Source organism: Pecten maximus, chromosome 7, assembly GCF_902652985.1.
Source record: "Pecten maximus chromosome 7, xPecMax1.1, whole genome shotgun sequence".
Classification (NCBI taxonomy): domain Eukaryota; kingdom Metazoa; phylum Mollusca; class Bivalvia; order Pectinida; family Pectinidae; genus Pecten; species Pecten maximus.
The window spans coordinates 36747487-36767151 of record NC_047021.1 but is presented as its reverse complement, the minus strand read 5'-3'; the positions used below and the strand labels follow the sequence as shown (position 1 = coordinate 36767151).

At 34.1% G+C, this 19665-nt stretch overlaps 1 protein-coding gene across 1 annotated transcript in view; it reads left to right on the top strand.

Annotated features, from left to right (window-relative positions):
* Window positions 1-18192, top strand: part of LOC117330738 (protein rolling stone-like) — a 39451-nt gene extending 21259 nt beyond the window's left edge. The window contains exons 2-4 of the mRNA XM_033889194.1: window positions 6209-6422; window positions 14760-14906; window positions 15426-18192. Of these exons, the coding sequence (XP_033745085.1) occupies window positions 6209-6422; window positions 14760-14906; window positions 15426-15871 (807 nt within the window). The 3' untranslated portion in view covers window positions 15872-18192. The remainder of the gene's footprint in view (window positions 1-6208; window positions 6423-14759; window positions 14907-15425) is intronic.
* The last annotated feature ends 1473 nt before the right edge of the window (window positions 18193-19665 follow it).

The window sequence follows — 19665 nt, the reverse complement described above, 5'->3', positions numbered from 1 at the left end:
ATAAAAGAACCAAAAATAAACCCTTGATTCAGTTTACAGTACAGTTGATAATATATTTGCGGTTGATTCTTAATTTTGCTATGATCGCGGTGGTTATAATATAACGCGAAAATGAGTATCCAGCTTTATGTACATGTATACACAAACACCTGGATAGAAGTGCTTATATAAGTAGAATGTTTATATGGCGGTGGTACATGAAATTTATATGAACTAGGTCCGCTAGGGATAACCGCGAAAATAATTAGCCACACAAAAATAATAATTACACAGTTTACGTCAACTGAAGAATCAATCCACATGAATGGAAATGAAATAGTATAAGTAGATGAGGATTAAGCATCCCAGGCTTCATATCCATAAAAAACATGCTATGAATATCATATTGACAAGGTCAAGATTTCTATCAGTTAAAAGCAAAATCAAGTACCAATAATACATCACCTATTTTTAGCTTCAAAATTGAAGACACCATTACGGGTTAAAAAAACACATAGCTGATTAAATTATCACAAACCAGAAACACCTCGGTTGAGGAAAAATATATCTCATGCAATAGCATATCTCTTGTTTAACAATACTTGTGGATAATCAACAGCGATACACACGCCTTAAGCAGCTTAAATCCCAATAGCATTAAGTGTTGATGGAGCGAAATTGAGAACGGGTTCTGTGTTTGCTGTGTGTCGTTTCGTTTGCTCAAAAATCCTAACCATCGATCATGGCACATAGTTGATTGTTTGATAATAGGAATTACTCAACTGAGGAGCTGTTACGGAACCACAATACCATCATCGACCAGTTTTTGTTGGCGGCTTGTCCCAAGTAACGGTTGGTTCGCTTAGTCGATGTGAAATGGGATTTCCCCAAAAATGCAGTAACCATATATTCATAAAAAATATGGCGTCATATGTTAAAGTTAACCAGAATGTTTAAAAATAAAAATGTACACAATTTTGTTTTCTTTTTGTTTCTATTCAAAATCTAACATTTATCTAATTGCTTGATATTAATATGACAATTAGTGCACCTACCTACCTACATTTTCGTACGTTCATTTTGATTTCCCAGGTTTCCCTTCTGGGTTTCCACATTTTAGCCACTAATATCACTAAAAACCTAGAAAGAAGAAGAAATTGCATGATGCAATTTTCAATTCATTATATGGTATTTACGGTATATAATACTTCTTATTAGAAGTCTACCAGTTATGAATCTTTAGTATAATCATAAACAATGCTCCAATATACGAAAGTCAATATAATTCCTCCCTATAGGAACCTAATCTGTTTATCGTTAAATAATGTGAGGATTTTATCACTAGTTTTAGTATTCACAGCTGATTTCGTCAACAACACATTGTCTGGGCAACAACACTAACCAATGCAGAGAGCTGTTTGCCATAATTGCAAAAGGGAGTCTATTTTGTGAGATGGAAGCTCTTGGGGAATAAAAACAGGATTCATTAACAACAATGCTAATTCTATGAGATTGTTCTCATGCTAACAGGTTTGGTGAAGAACGTATCTTGTCTCCCGAAGGAGAAATCTGCATTATGTCTTCACCTCATTTCAGCGCGTGCTCTTTCAAAGCGATAATTGACAATGAATTGCTGGATATTTTAGACACCAGCAAGATCCTGATTAAAGATTGACGAAGTCAAACGGGATACGGATTGGTCCAAAGCGATTGCAAATTACGAATCCCAACAGCAGTCAGCTCTCAACACCAATCGCGCAAACACGTGTCAAGGTCAGAGACGTTTCCGTTTCTAGGAATAACGAACGATCAGTTTGTAAGGCGAAGCAAATACACATTCTAAAGGAAGTCAATGTAAAATGTGATTGAACATCCATATATAGAAAATACAAGGCTATATACTAGCTATGTATAGACATGATGTAGACTACTTGCAAACAAACCCGTAATTCGAACTTAAAATCAATAAAACGGGGGCAAGTATGAACAAAAGAAATATTTCTTCAACGATAATCGTGTTCTGCTGAGCGTTTGTGGCTTCATCGGCGGAACCCGCTATGCAAAGTTTGGTTATATCTAAGTCATGACATGTTCTCATTTGATATCAACTGGACATGTGAACACCGTATAAACTGAAAGCAGTAATACTGCTATCTAAAAAAATGGAATATTAACAATAATACAGTAAAAATATCATGAATGTCATACAGCTTAGTTGTAAGTTATCCCTTCAGGTTACGTTGTAATTAAAGACAGAGTAAAGTTCGTATTGTCCGTAATTTCAAGATATCTAGCCTATATCTGATCGACATATTCACGAATCTACCCGACAATTTTTACTTGTCAAAAACGAATTCAGAAGATGATGTGATTCATGGTCGGCGTCATGATCTTGTTGGTAAATATTCTTTTCCGAGTTTGATATGAATTTCGAAGTGTAGTTTTCTTTGCCTGGTGGCGGCGTTTTCGTCAACCATGTTAGGCGTTTATCCTTCCAGAACGCCTTGTAGTTACTCAAAAGTCTGTGTATAAATGCTCCCTGTCAATTTTAAGCTAGACATGTTTTCATTGCTTACCCGTCGGTATTCCTATTTTGATTTCCGACCTATCTGGGATAATTTAGAATCATACAGACTCAGTTGTTCTATATCCTGACAGTATGAGAACCATACAACACGGACATTTCCAACATGACGTCTCATTTGTATTCCACGAAATATCTAGTTGATCAATACACCATCCCTGGAGACGTACTTAAAGCGACTATATTTTTAAATAGTACATATCAATTCTAATAAATAGTTATTTGAGATTAGGAAATAGAGATACACAGGCCTATTCCGCAAAACTGTTTAATTAACATATTGTTTGCGAGTTTTAAAGCACCGTTTACCACAGCTGATGTTTGTAAAGAATGCTGCTTAAAACCATAACATATGCATTCTTGTAAGATCTCCCGAATTTTGACGTTATTGTTTTGCACTTGCAAAACAGTGTTACGGAAACCTTTCATCTTTCATAATTAAGGAAAAGTGTTCGTTATACGAAATACTTTTTGAAAATGATATACCTGATAACATTCTAACAGTATAGTCGCATTAAATCCGTATACTTTGAATATTTAGAATGCTGCAATGTGGTTAGGAGGCGACCGTAGAATCTACCGGTTTTCCAATTAAATATCATGGATTTAATAAAATAATATGAATGAATATCTACCGGTGTTAAAAGTCAATTGAAACTAAGATTAGAATGTATGTTTCCGAATCAAATTCTGGTACGACCACCACAAAAAATAATTATCAGGGACACAGTTCAAAGAAAATTTAACTGTATTTGTATTCGTTTGGCTCACATGATAAATATGTATCTAGGTCATTATTTATCGTTCAATGACTATTTGTGATTTACATCCACAACCTTCATGTTAATCGGTTATTTAGTTATTACCGAAATGTTTATGCAAAAACAGTCTAAAGGACATATATCACTACACCAAATTGAAATTCATTTTTTCCCTGTAAACGGATTTTCTGTCTGTGTTAGGTGGGTAGTTATGAATATTCATGCAGAACCCTGTTATGAAATATTCATGACTCTGTCTACTTATGAATATTTATTACTGTCATCGTTTAGAAACTATGACACTTGGCGTAAATGTATTGACATCCCGACTTGATTTCGTTGCACGTAAGCCTGTGTTTTATCTGTTTGTGTAATAATGCATATGATATATGGACCTACTGTATGCTGATACGTATATATCATATGTATATATTATTCATTCTTGACCATATGTCGGGTATGAACACATGTTGGTTAGTCTTAAATTGTTTGTCTTCACAGTAATGTGTATCATACATTTAAGGTTGTCTTTTACGATGGCTCAAATGTTCGCGGGTTTTCGCGAAAATACTGTAAATGACTTAATTTTCCTTGATAAGTATTAATTTCTTTGCATATCATTCTCGAATTCCTGCAGGTAGGGCGTAAAAATTGTACCTGCTACCCCCATTGCATGATCAAAAGAGGCGACTAAATTTGGGATATTATATTTTCTTTCTAAACAGCTCTCTTCTTCCTAAAGTCTCCCATGACACTGCCTCACTTTTGGCATTTAATTAAGTGTTAGTCTCTGTGAGGAAGGCTTTGGGTTCTGTCACCTGATCGAGACATACCAGGGTCCAGGATAGTTGCTACTATTGCTTATCGCTCGGCATTATGGGAGTGGGACAAATGGTTCTTCCGTTGTCAGTTTAATGTATCCGGTGAGATGTCAGGCTAGGGTGTCTTCGGCAACATGCTTCAGTGAGGTAGCTCTGTAAAGTCGGCATCAATTTCCACGCTATCACAGGGAGATATACACAAATTGTTGTCGCTATGACGTGAACAATACGAAAGCAAACAAAACCAATCGCAGTCTAATTCTCGAAAATAACGAATATTTGGTGGTCGGGTGGCACAGTGGTAACATTCTTGCCTTTAACCTAGGCGTCCGGGGCTCGATTCCCTGATCGGTAAATAAAGTTATGGAGCCGTACGGCTGACAACGTGTGATTCCCGGTTTCTTCTCACAGTATCCGGGCCAACAAGCGTGATTATTATAAGTTGGCATAACTTGTTTCACAATTGCAAAACAACGATTTAGTTTCATGAGAGTGTCCATTTATTATTTAATTTGCAGTTGAGTTCATATTGTTACCTCCCTGGAATATGAACAAGGACTATGTCCACTTATGGTTTAGTCAACGTATGAACTACATGTGGTGTTAAATTACTGTATTTTATCAAAATTAATATGGCATCAGCCTACTGAAAATGACAGCACAAGGATGCCCATTATTGGTTAAGTGAATGTATGAGTTACATGTATTGCAGAATTACTCAATTTAACAAACATGGTATCAGCCCACGCGAATATTACATTAGGACGATGTCCATGTGTGATTTAATCAGTCTAGGAACTTATTGTATAATAAAATGTTGTTTTTTTTCACTGAAATAATCATCGTTAAGATGTCATAGATATCACTCAGTAGTGTTTTCTAGTTGTATCCAATGTTTAGTGTCGATTTGTTGTATAGATATCACTAGCATCATTAACAACGGTGTACTGTCTTGATATGGATTATACATGTATAAATGAAATTTCACTGTAATAGTTTATTAGGTTCATGCATATAGGGGATGAAACGTCGTAGTTCGATGTGCCATTCAGATGTGATTGGACGGCAGATTATTGAATGTAATCAACTGACGCTGTTAATCAATGCATTGATCTGCATCACTAAAATATCATTTAGGATGGTGCTAAAATTGATTAATGACTCAGTGACTTAGCGCATTGTGCTATTTCACTAAAATATCATTTAGGATGGTGCTAAAATTGATTAATGACTCAGTGACTTAGCGCATTATGCTATTTCACTAAAATATCATTTAGGATGGTGCTAAAATTGATTAATGACTCAGTGACTTAGTGCATTATGCTATTTCACTAAAATATCATTTAGGATGGTGCTAAAATTGATTAATGACCCAATGACTTAGTGCATTATGCTATTTCACTAAAATATCATTTAGGATGGTGCTAAAATAGATTAATGACTCAATGACTTAGCGCATTGTGCTATTCCACTAAAATATCACTCAAGTTGGGCTAAAATAGATTGATGACTTAGTCCATTGTGTTATATCACTAAAATATCACTAAAATTGACACATAACTCAGTGACTTAATTGGGGATTTCTCACCAACGGAATTAACTCTAGAAAGTCTGCTTGCTAAGCAGCCATCTGACTGTAATATGAATGACATTGTTGAATAAAAATAATTATGTTCCGGGGCAGGTGTCCTTTCAGAAGCGCACGTGTAACGTCATTGCTATGAGCACCTGTTTGTTCATATGCCGACCATTTATTATTTAGCATTGAATTCATGTTTACATTTACGCGGTATTCTTATTTACGCGGTATTCTTATTTACGCGGTATTCTAATTTTAGAGCTTTCGTCACTGCAGTTATATTTTCAATTACAGTTACAGTTAATGCTACATTCATGTATTGTTTTTGTTCCATATCATTTATATTAATGATGCGCACAAATTAGAGCTTGCTAAAATATGATCCACCACAGTATTATGTCATTGTTAGACGAACTATCACTGGAAACAGTTTCAGTATAAATCTATTCTGAATTAGCTGATTTAAATATCTTTATTCTTCCAGTGGCCTATTAACCAGAAGATATATGTGGCGTACAGACTGGTAATTGCCGCGGGAATGGTGGGCTGGATAATTGCAGACGTCATGTATGAGACGGAAGTGTTTTACAGTGATAGGAGATGGCTTTACCTCATTTACGCCACTAACTGGAGTTTCATCCTCCTGGGATTGACCGCTATTGTCCAGGCAGTCTGTGTGACCTTCTATTCCAGTCGTACTAACTGGACTCTAGGGTATGTATGCCAATTTCCTGACTGGAATTGCTAAAATTAACAAAATGTCAAAACTTCGAGGAGTGGAAAATCTTGAATAGTATGTGAGAGGGGATAAGTATTTAGTGGCTTTTGCCATGTTATACTGTAGCACATTTCATTTAACTGGTAATGAATTCTGTTGCTGTGGTATCACTTATATTGTGACGTCACACGACAATTTATTGTCGAGGTGAATATGGTTCTTGCACAGAGAAATATCAAGCGTGCATATGAAAACATTTTTCTTAACGTATCAAATTAAGATTGAAACAAAAGGTATCAGTGTTCATGAAATATTCAATTTATCAAATTACTAGTTTATCAAATCAACATTATAAATTTTGTAATTATAGCCCACTCATTTTATTTCATTGATTTAATTAATTAGTTAATTTGATTGAAATCTATGAAAACGTAGAACGTAAATGTCATGCAATTAAAATGTAATTGTTTCAGAGAGAAATACAATGATATTCAGTAATCAGGCCAAGACATGTATTTGTGCTTAATGTGTTTCTAATAGGATTTTTTTCTCTGGCTTCCAACTATCACATTAAGTGAAGTTTAATTCATCATACTTTATTGATATAAATGCTTAATGATACAAAACATTGAAATAAAGTATTTTATATTAATTATATTGCAGCACATACACAGCAAAACGATATTGTGTGTTTTCCATCTTATAATGTTTCTACAAACGTATTAGCTATGTATCAATTATATTTATTCTTGATTCTAGTTGTATTACTCTAAATTGATCAATAGCCATAAGAGGAAATAAATATTGATATAGTCTATGCAAAAAGAAAAAAAACAAACTAGTAAATAAATAAATATAAAAACCCAAACACTCTTTTATTCCTTTACCCGCCAGCAATAAATCATCTAGAACTTTAGTGTAAAATAGCTTTAGCCGGAAGTGATGTCACCGATATATGACCAATCATGAGGAGACATATCACGTGACGCTAAGATAATTATTTGCATATGTCGTTCTTTTCATTGAAGCTATTCAAAATGTAAGCATAATATTGAAATTATGGTTTTAGTCGTTTGGTAAAGATTCACAGTCACTGAAAGCAATAATTCACATCTTCCCAACATGTAAACAATAAAATTTAACAATAAACCTTAAAACGGTTTTTGAACTAAACCAAAAACCATATTTTTTGTGTTATTAGTGCGAAATATTGAGCTAACATTGCTATGCAGTTAGCATTGCACGCAGAAAATCTTTTCAGAGGAAAAGACGGTACAGAAGAATTGGTGTCGTTACCATGGTAATGGGTCAGACATGCTATCCAGCTTAATATGTGGTTAGAGAGAAATCCCGTGACGTTTTCCGTCAATGGTAAATCACGCCAGTGAGATGATATAGTATAATCAAAATTGTCTGGCGTTATTTATTTCATTCAATAACGCATCAACGATCAACGTTCTGTCAGTAAAATTTAGAAAGCGTAAGCATATCAGCCAAAATACAACAGAGCGTAAATTTAATATCGTGAAGATTTTCTTCCGAAGAATAACAGGCTGTGATAGCTTAGCGACATTGCCATTGACTTAATTAGGAGTTCTATTTCGCCCACGTCAGTTGTTTTTTTGACGGCTGAGATTCGGGCACGGTAGTAAATGCAGACAATACGATTGTTTTTCGAAAGAAAAGAGTTTTGTTGTATTGTATATCTTTATGTTATTTGTTTTTTAAGAGCCTTTGTTGATCATTTGTCATCAATGCCATTTTATGCGGAGGCATTTTGTTTGAAGATTTGGAACTTCGAAGATTATTCGAAGACGTTTTCATGAGGGAGACTGTCAAAAATGTAAGGCAAATGAAAGGACAGATGTCCGAAATTTTGCAATGGACCAGCATGTAAATCAATATTCCATAAACAGGAGACGCTGGCGAATTGACAGTATATGTAATGTTCTCCATATTAGTAGCCTGATACAGCACCGTCTGGCGAAATCAGTTGGTCTATTCTATCAACTAAAATGCAGGATTACACATTTGAATATCATCTTTTGTAATTATACCATATCCCGTTAGGTGTTTCGAGGAACTATATTTAGAGTATATTAATATCCTACAAATAGGAGTCACTCGATGTTTCGCTCGAATTTATAAGGTGCTCCACATTTGTCGCCTCATACAATATCGTCCCGCGGGGTCGGCAGGCTTATTCTTTCACCGCAATAGCAGTATTATCCGTATAAATGTCGTCTTTTATAAATATCCCATAATGAATATCCGTTAGGTGTGACTATTCACATTCCCAAAGATGCAATACGTACTATATTTAAAATATGCATTGATGATGCTCTTCATCACACGGTGTCCAGAACGGTTTTACATACTTGCTTTATATACCCTTTTTCTCTGTTTGATTATGTTCCGACTGTAAAAATATCTCATAGACTGTGTTATTTTAGCACCCTATCAGATATAAAAACAGTGATTTGAACTATTAAGATCTACTGACTTGCAGGCATGTGTTACAATGTCAGTTTTTACTTGATACTGGTGTACCTTAGTCGCAAGGATTCCACTGTCGTGTACATATCAGGGAATCGTCGTTTCAAGATGTCGAGTATCAGAGAAGGCAGCTTTACACTTAAATACACCATGACCGACACAATACGTAATATAACTAAAAAAATACTCGAAATTTATATTAAAGCATTTGTTTGCTGCTTTTTAGTTCGTAAACAATTTTTGAAACCGTCGCAAAATTGGTCGAACTATCGAGTCGTGATTTATTTTGTTCCATTATTTTTTACTGACTGATTAAAACAGTATAATTGCTATCATTATTGTCGGAGAGACTATCAAGTTATATAAATATGTATTTTGACATTGCATTATTTTAGATTTGTAATTATGAACACAAATAGTGACATCATCTTTCCATGAAATTGATTCTCGATTTATGTGTTCGTTGTGTGGTTGGGACCAGCACACAACCTAAATGCACTGCTTTTAAGAAGCAGTCAATAACATTTTCTGCTGAAGTTTTGAAGACAAGACCATAACGTTAAGAACATGGACTTTCTTCGTTTTTGTAAATTGTAGATATTACATTTATCATATTGCTTAAAAGTGGATGTGGTTGGAGACGATAAGATTTATGACTTACTGTAGACAGATATTTGAGGACGGTTTCAGGATGTGAGGATTACATGGTGGTTTTCGCGATAAACTTTTCGAGGGTTTATATTTTTTATTATATGTCTTTATGCGATATGAAGTCTGAGGCGTTTTATGCTTGTTGATATGCCTAGTGGATCCGTTATCACACCAACTCTCATTTGAGATTGTGACTCTACCCGGATTCGACCTAGATTATTATGGTGGGTGTCGTCGTGACCTAGATAGGTATGGTGGGCGTTGTCGTGACCTAGAATTGTATGGCGGGTGTTGTCGTGACCTAGATTTGTATGGCGGGTGTTGTCGTGACCTAGATTTGTAGGGCGAGTGTTGTCGTGACCTAGATAGGTATGGTGGGTGTTGTCGTGACCTAGATAGGTATGGTAGGTGTCGTGGTGACCTAGATAGGTATGGCGGGTGTTGTCGTGACCTAGATTTGTATGGCGGGTGTTGTCGTGACCTAGATAGGTATGGTGGGTGCTGTCGTGACCTAGATAGGTATGGTGGGTGTTTTCGTGACCAAGATAGGTATGGTGGGTGTTGTCGTGACCAAGATAGGTATGGTGGGTGTTGTCGTGACCTAGATAGGTATGGTGGGTGTTGTCGTGACCTAGATAGGTATGGTGGGTGTCTTCGATGAAGCAGAAGACGCTAACTCTACCGTATCACGTGTGATTCGCCTTGTACGTCGTGCTTTTATGAGAGTATCCAGGCAAATCTATATTATTATTAATATTTTGCCCTCGTTTAATGAATTATGAGTCTGAATAATGGTTTGGTTATTATATCGGTATTCTTTGTTGCTTTTCTTTTCACCGAATATCCATGTTGCTGATAGAAGATTTAAGATATCTAGAGGCACTGATTGCGAAATGTATTTGTCGAGTTTATGGTATATTACATGAATTTATTACAAATATGTTACCTCTTGTCTTCATTTTCTGCAATTGGTAAGGCGAACTATGTATCAACGTGTATGTGTCGTGAATGTGAGTTTAAGGAAAGTTATGGCACAGGTCATAATATTCTTTCATACTTCTTTTTAAAAAGAATGTTCCTAAAAATATATATAGTGAAAAACCGAACCCTTGAAAATCTACAGTATTTATGTCTTATTTTATCTAGTATTATTTTTGAGGTGTAGTGAAATAATGACAGTTCGCTCTGTACTGGCTTAGAGGTTTTGATATTGTTAAATATAATATCAACATCATTCTAAATGTGTTTAGTTCAGATATCACGTAAAAAATACCATTCACGTAACGTGATGTTCGCTATAGATAATGCAAGGAAAATGATAAATCAAACAAGCGGTACTTTTGATCTACATATGAAACAAAATAACTCTACTTTTGATCTGACATTCAGATTATTGATTTGCTGACAATTTTGATATTGGTTAGGATAGATATACAACACTCACGAACTTCACAAATACCAACAGTGGTATATAAAAACATCAAAGCAATCCCTATGATTTATCAACAACGGTGTCATTGATACAAATCGTCTTATCGTGTATCTAAGCACAGCACGTGGGCTATATTATTACAAATTCAAATCTATGTAGAGGATAAGAAAAGTTTTCCTCAACGGAATTAAGAATCAGAGTATAACGCCAAACACGTTTGAATGAAATGGAATATAAGAAATGTAAGAAATTATAAATGGAAATGGATAAATTTCAAAGAGATCATAATGTACTCACGGGATTTGATTGTTTCCCGTACTGGTAGTAATAGTATACTTTCTAGGTGTGTTTGATGTTTGCCTATGATCGATTTGGCTGGATTTAGTGGAACAAAAAATGAAAAAGAAAAAGAAAAAAAAAATATAATGACACGCAATTTTGGAAGAGTGAAATATCATTTAATAATTGGTTCTTTTTAAAAAAATATTACTATTTTTCTAAGAAAATGTTCATGATTATTATGATTTCCCCTGCCTATGAAGTCGTTCGTCATCACGAAAATATCCAAGAGCAAGCTTTATTTAAGAACATTCCAAAAATTTAGAAGCCATTTAATCTTTCGGATCATCTGACTTTTTACTCTCTGTACTTTTCAGAAGTCTTCATGCAAATAGACATTTTGGTTTACATTTTGCATTTGTTTGATCAATTTTGAGTTTGAATTATAGTTTTGTTATCATGTCGGTATTATTTGTTGATTTTGGAAGTAAATGGTCCTGCAGTTCTGGTATAATTACCAATGATGCAAACACTTTGAAAAACACTGCAACATTTATGTAAATTCTCTGGAGGTACAAAATGTACTATATCCATAGACACAGGAATGCTCTACGTTCTTTATATACTTAAGTACGAAAATATTGGTCTAATGGAAATCTCAGTGACTTTTCCTGTATTGAAAGAAAGTATAAGTAAGACGCTTGACCCGACTTGAAGTGATTAAGAAAAGATAAAATGACCCTTTGGCAGACTGATAATGGGTATTTACTGATTTTTTTGGACCTTCTAATTTATTGGGTATACAGTGATGTCAGAATGCAATTTCGTCCATTAACCTTCCCGAGTGGTACCTTTTGCACAGATGTAAGAAGCATTCCTACAGCTAATTAGCAGTTGTGGTATGAAAATTACTGTCTTTATCTATAAAATCCAGAATGAAGAAAACAAATAATGCTCTTAGGGGACAGCTCTAGCGTTCTTTTTATGCTGTAAAGAAATGCTGTTTAGGATCAAATTGATCATAACGGTAATTCTTTTCACGTATGTGATCCATTAGTTAACCGTTTTGAAAGTTCCTCCCTTAGGAGTTATGTCGAGTACGCTAAAGGGTAAGATCGACGTAGATGTACAAAACAGATAATTTTAAACGTTTTGGGTAAATCACACTTTTTCAAAATAGTTCCTTTCTTCGTTACCAGACACTGCGCCCAACCAATCTACCAATTCCAACGTAAATGTCCAAGGTAGGTATTATGGTGGCGTAAAAGGAAGGCAGTAATTAGGATTCTTACCTGAATATTTCAGTCTGTGATCAACGTGAATACTTCAGGCTGTGATCGACGGGAATATTTCAGTCTGGGACCCTTTTGGGATCAACCTGAATAATTCTTATATATTTCAGTCTGGGATCAACTTGAATATTCATTATATATTTCAGTCTTGGATCAATCTGGATATTCCTTAAATATTTCAGTCTGGGATCGACCTGAATATTTCATTCTGGGACTAAATATTTCATTATGGTATTACTTTAATAGAAAAAAACGCCTTTACCAAAACGCATACTTTTTCAACAATTAATATTTAAGCATAACATTGAACATCAGCCCGTTAGGATTCAGTTGTCTACAGTCCTGTGAGAATCACAGGACACAAACTCTCCACAGAAGGCAGTATGATACTGATATACTTACTGTTCTTTAAAAAAAGATATACTGTTCGCGGAAATATACAAAAATTCATCAATAAAATTTTGTAGTGCGGAAAATGAACCTTTTAAACAATATAACTACGTTAATTGTTGCAAAATACATTAATTAATCTGTTTCTGTTTTAATCCGGCCGCACAAATTTTCACGACGTCAAATACACTTATTATAACACCTATTATACTATAATACGTCCCGACCATTGTTCTTCATATCAATATGTCAATAGGAATTAAGTGAGAATATTGATGTGAGAACTGTTTATTTTGTTTGGTAAAGTAATAAAAGTGACAGTGAAGAAAGGGAAATATATGGAACAACCAAACGAAATATTTGTATACTGATTTAGACGAAAAATGTCGTAGTACGGATTTTAGCCCTAAAAGTAGTTTAAAATTAAATCAATCAAATACAACACAACATACGAACAAAATATAACTTATCTCATTTCTCGTTCATTTAACTTATAGTATGCGTATATTTTGCATGTATATATAATTATTTCTGTAATAGCTTTTCTTAAATGAATTATCTCCCATCTGCCGCATTCTGATACATGTGTTAACAAGTATCCCGTAGTTGATTGGTTTTGGTATTGTTTTCATCTGATAAATGGTATTTTCCTTATCGTATTCACTAATAAAGTTTAATTTTATCAATTGTGCATAATATCATGTGCATTTCTGTTTATTGTTTTGTAAATCATGTGAAAAAAGTATTGTAAATATAGTACAAAAATGTATTTTTCTGGAATAAGGTAACGATGTGTTGTTATATAGCTGTTGTACATAATATTGTTTATGACATCACAAAAATTTCTAAAATGTTTTGAAATGTATAGTATTTCTTTGTTCAATTAGTCATATAATGAAAAACAATGTGTCGGTTTGTTAGACTATGGCAATTTATCAACCCGACAATTATGATATTAACAGACCGAAACGATTGAGTTAATAACTGCCTATATTCACCTCAGACACAGATGATAATTGTATATATAGGTAAAAAAATATAATCACAAGGGAACAATTTTATATTTTAAATATCAAGAATGCTATACCACTCTTTAAAGAGCTAATCACAACTTATAGAGGAAATTCAAAATTTGTATACATGTATATGCTATTGACTTAAAAAATTACAGAGGTTGCTCGATAGATACAGGCATGGAATTTAAGTTTGCGTTTGGAAATTCGTACACTTAGCGTAGTAGGAAGTATTTTTCTATCATCATGAACTGAAATGAACCCATTTCACCACGTATGACATTGTTCAGTTACTTACAATTCAATATACAAGTATTGTTTGCATTCTTACCTTATATGCTGTGTAGTACTTGCTCAACTGACAAAAGGTACTTCTTCGTTCAGAGATATTGGCCTTTTTCTACCCTTCAACTTTTTTTTCTTTTCTATAACCGCTCTTTTAACATCTAGACTATCATCGTGCTCTAAATCAGTTCGTCATGTGTCTTTAGCTTTTATAGTTGAAAATGATATTAATATCAAAATAATATGAAAAATCTAAGAGTTTACTTCGGAAATCTCAAATAAATTTGAAAACATAATCATATTTTTTTCGTGTCCTGAAGGTTAATGATTCGAAAAAGCTTGAGTCCGATAAATTAATTTGAGAAATATTTCTAGTCATAACGTTACTTTACTATGTGCTATATACAATATAGATGGTTATATTTGTACCAGCTTAATGATATATCATTACAGTTATGTACTGCATCCAGATTGGTTATGCCGGCCTTCTATTTCAGATCGTCAGACGTTTGAGAGAATGCCTCGATCGCTGAAGCTCCAATGGGGTCTACAGAACCTCAGTTACAATTCTGCTGTGGTCGTTACCATTTCATACTGGGGATTCCTGACCTTTCTAGACACATCCAGTGAGTTACACCTCCGTTCACCACTTCCATAGACAACCGTACTCAAGTAGCTCTTATCTGCCATTTCAAGAAATCAGAAGCAATTATTTACATATATGTCCTTACTGTATAAGTGCTTGTATTCATAATTTAGAACAGAGAAAAAGATTATGTGATTTTATAGTTGTATTGTCCAACTAGTTAGCATGATAAACTATTGCTCATTGTTCATGGTAAGATTAAAACAATGAAAACGCATATTTCTCCAAAATAGAGTAATTGTTTTGTTATGGATTGTAAGTAATTAGTGTTTAAATATAGGTAGGACATGTCTGACAGCGAAATTAACATAATTTGTTAAGTACATCTTTTTTTTTACTTTAAAATCACCAAGGTGCTTACAAACTTTATGATTGGGAAAAATCGTGATAAAACGTTAAGTTGTATCTACTTGAGACGCCACACCCATGTTACGTTATTCTCGTGACAGGCATTATCTCACTCAAGTTCAATAATAACTCACGAAATATCTTTTTCCAGAGATCTTGATGTCGGATATGAGTCGCCTAAAACACACGCTGAACACTACCTATGTTGTCCTTGACCTTCTGATCAGCGCAGCTCCAATGCGCATACTCCATATGCTGTTTGCCATCATGCTCGGTTCTATCTACTCTCTTTTCAACGCCATCTACTTCCTGAATGACGGCACTATCCTGCAAGGACGCCATTACGCCTATAACGTGTTAAACTGGGAGAATCCGGCAGAGGCAATTGTTACGTGCGTTTTATGCATAGTTCAGGCAATTCTTAGCCAGTTTATTCTCTATGAAATTTACAAACTTAGGTCATGGATATTTAGTAAGACTTACTTTGACATGGCGACGAGCCGGGACGGTTCGGAAATGCAGAGTATCATGGCCGAGAGTCCAAAATATATGACATTAGATGAGAAGAGAGAAGCGGAAGAGCACGTGACACAGTGACGTAATGTTAGTTCACTGACGTCATGCTAAATATATGTATATCCAGATATAAAAACATATGTATTACATTGACTCATTTTGTCTTCATTTCAAGATAAATTGTTTAAATGAATAAACAGACATTAACTATTTAACATCAAACATCTGTGAATCATTTAAAATGGTATACATATATAGGCATTCAGGAAAAACATCAGTGTTTTCAGGATCCAAATAGATATAAGCAATTTGAAAACAACATTATTTTGTGGTGATGTCGAATACTGGTCAATAGAGGTGCTAAAACAAAACTATTACTAACAGAATGTCACTTAGTTTTCAATATGGCTGAATCATTCCGGAAGATTCCTCTCGTGTTTTTGTTTACATTGGCGACCACTCAGCATTGTACAAGAAAGCAAAAACAACATTAATGACGATACTAATGACATCAGAATTAATTTGTGTAATATGTTTTATCATAAAAGCATTATTGCGTAACTTATCATAAATATCTTCTTTACTACTTCATATTTTAACATAGGTAGATGCATTCTCATCAAAATCAATAAATCACGTTTCTTCTTTTAAAACAATGGGCCATTAACTCTGATAAACGTTGTATCATTTTCTCCACGTCGTTCCTGTTATCAGTAATATATTTCAATATTCCAAGAAATGTATCAATTTCATTCTCGTTGCCTGTGACAGTATTTATAGTATGTTAATGGCGCTATTCAGATTATTGCTTTATGTAACAACCGTCTCCTTAATGTTAATCGACACAGACAAAAGCAAAGCAAATGAAATCAGTTGTATTTAACGTTTTAATGTGAGGATATGTAACCCAACTCGCTAAAAGGATCAATTAATACTTCAACGTGGATAGACTATTTGAGAGGTGAAATTTCACAAGAAAATGCTTTCATAACTTCAGAAGAGATTGAAAGGTTCATTGGACATATTAGCATGGCTTTCAAAAGCCCGTTTAACGGTTTATCTAATGAAGATTAACCCATGGTATAACAGTAAAACACGGATAGATTTTTAATTAATTTTTGTTTGTGATTCAAACTATGGAAAGTTATATATTTACCTTAAACTGTAATCTAAACTAAATAGCTGTATATTTGGTAATATTTTCGGGGATTTAATTTCGCTTATGTTGTGGTAATTGAATATGTCCCGGTAATATATACTTCACAAAAATTGATGTACACAGTAAATGATGAGATCCAAGTAAGCTAGACAACTCTAAAGTGGGCAAATGGCACCACCAGGAATAAATTTGGACTCGTTGTTGACCACACTGGGTGATTCATGCGTCTAGCATGAACAATAATAAGCATGAAACTAGCTGTATCAATATTGTACTGTTTCGGAATAAGTATTACGATTTGAATTTTAATTTACATATTGATTTCACTTTGTCTCACGAACATAACAGTACTTTTAATGATCTTTTTTAATGAACTTCTGTCTATTAAGTATTAAGGACCTATATCATGGCTTCCTGCTTGATAGGCATACTTGTCATGAAACAGCTCCTAATGTGACTGTATAATATAAAGCAAAATGTTGTGTCCGTTCAGTGCTGTGTCTTAGCAGAAATGCGCCAGTGTGTTTCGCTTACCATTGATTCACATAACATAACAGGAACAAGAGAATTTAATGAATGACATTTCAATATCCGTTATTGTTATATGATACCTTTTATTGTAAAATTATGTGTTTAAAGTGTTGACTGTTAATTTATACCCCAATTCTGTGATTGATATATCGGTGTGACAAATATATTATGGTATAATAATTGGCAAGCGTTCTAGCTAGTCAGCTGGAACCATTGTTCTGTGGAAGCAGTGCTATTTAGAATTCAATAATTAACAGATATCGTAAGAATTGTCGTTTTTGAGTCCAGGATTGTCTTGTAAAGTAATAAACAAGTCCATGATTTTCAGTATTTTGGAACGACAGATTAGTCTTTAACATCCTTGTATGCGACGATAAGTGTTCAGTCGCATTTCGTTTATTGATAAGCATCGCTCTTGATATATGGTTGCCGAATTAGACCCTTATATAAGGTATTGGTGAATTTGCATATAATCACTGACAATATCTCAACTTTTAATTTGGTGTACCAATAATGTATCTCTATCTGAAATTAAACATTATCCTTTCATTGTGTATGCATGCTATGAAAATTATATATTATATACAAACATATAATGTTTGACAATCATAAAATGTCTAGAGATGTATTTTTTCAGAAATATCCGAATCATATGACATAACTGTGCTGTTTTATTTTTCCCTCTCATATTATTAAAGATTTGCATCATTCATTGCATGTTTTGTCGTGTTTTACAAACCATAAACGTACAAATTTAACGTACAAAATATTTAGCACATTGTGAAATTCAAACAGATTAGCGCAATAATAATTTGTCATCAGCATTTGGGAGTGGACCGACTGGTTTGTTCGTTGTCTTCGGCGATATGCTTAAGTGAGGTAACACCATAAATCGGCAAAAGTTCCGGCTAGCACAAGAAGACTTAACACGAGCATACCGCAGCCTCCCAAAACACATACGGACTCACCACACGCATGCATGTCCTTGAATGACCTTAGCTGTTGATATGGCGTTTAACAAATAAAACCAAACCAATAATGAATTAGCGCGCCATATTAATTTCTCAGGAAATAGTTTATATAATGTTCCGTTCAATAAGCGAACTAATAATTTAGCGCAAAGTTTCGTTTCCCGCGCGTAAATAAGATTACTGCTAAAATGTGTAGGTTCATACTGATTAATTTCCTTTTGTTTTGGGGTTGAACGTTCTCGAGACAGCCATGACGAAGGCAAGAATAAATCTGAACAAAATGTAGAAGAAGAACAGCCAGGGGAGAAAGAAGAAGCTATAGCTCTCAAGTGTTGAAATGGGGGCAGCAGATCAGTGTTAACCTTTTCAATGACCTTAAGTAGGGGGAAAAAGAAAAGTATATCTATAAGTTGAATTGAATTATGCTGGTGTTAAGCGTATCGATTTGTTTGAAAGTAAAACTATGTAAAATTGAAGAATAAAAAAATTAGACTATTTTTGTATTTTGTTACGAAAAAAAAAATGAAATAAAAAAATAAATAAATAACAAATAAAAAAAGTGAATCGCGGACATTTACAACATTACATGTAATATGATAATCATGCAATGTATTACAATTTTTCTATATGTAAAAATATAGATAACAAAGATACAATCGTAGATGGGTAAGAATGCTGGCCTTATCTCCTCAGACACCGGTAAAACCGGCCAAATACAACTTAAAGCAATCGAGTTTTGTAATCAGTTTGCGGTATATTTAAACGGGAGTTAACCCGGATGCCCTTAACCGCATATAAAAATCCATATATTGATGTACAGATAACTGAGAAGTTTTTATAATGGTATAAAGGTAAACAGTTTCTGTATTCATAAATCAAACGATAAGAACAGTGTAAATTCGTCAAGATATTTAAAGATTTAAATGAGTATTCCACTCTATAAACCAAACAATGTACTACATCTTAAACATGTGAGAACTACAAAAATAAATTATGTACATTTAAAGATAAAACATATTAATCTCCAAGCAACCTGAATTTACTACCAAAATACATGAAACCACAATGACGACGACTTGATCATCCTCGAGGTTTAATGAAGAATAGGGGAATTGAAATGTAACCAGGATTAATGATTAGTTTCATTCTTTGTCTGATATGTCTCAAATCGTTGGTGAATATGGCAAGTGCTTTCTACTATAAGTCCCATTTCT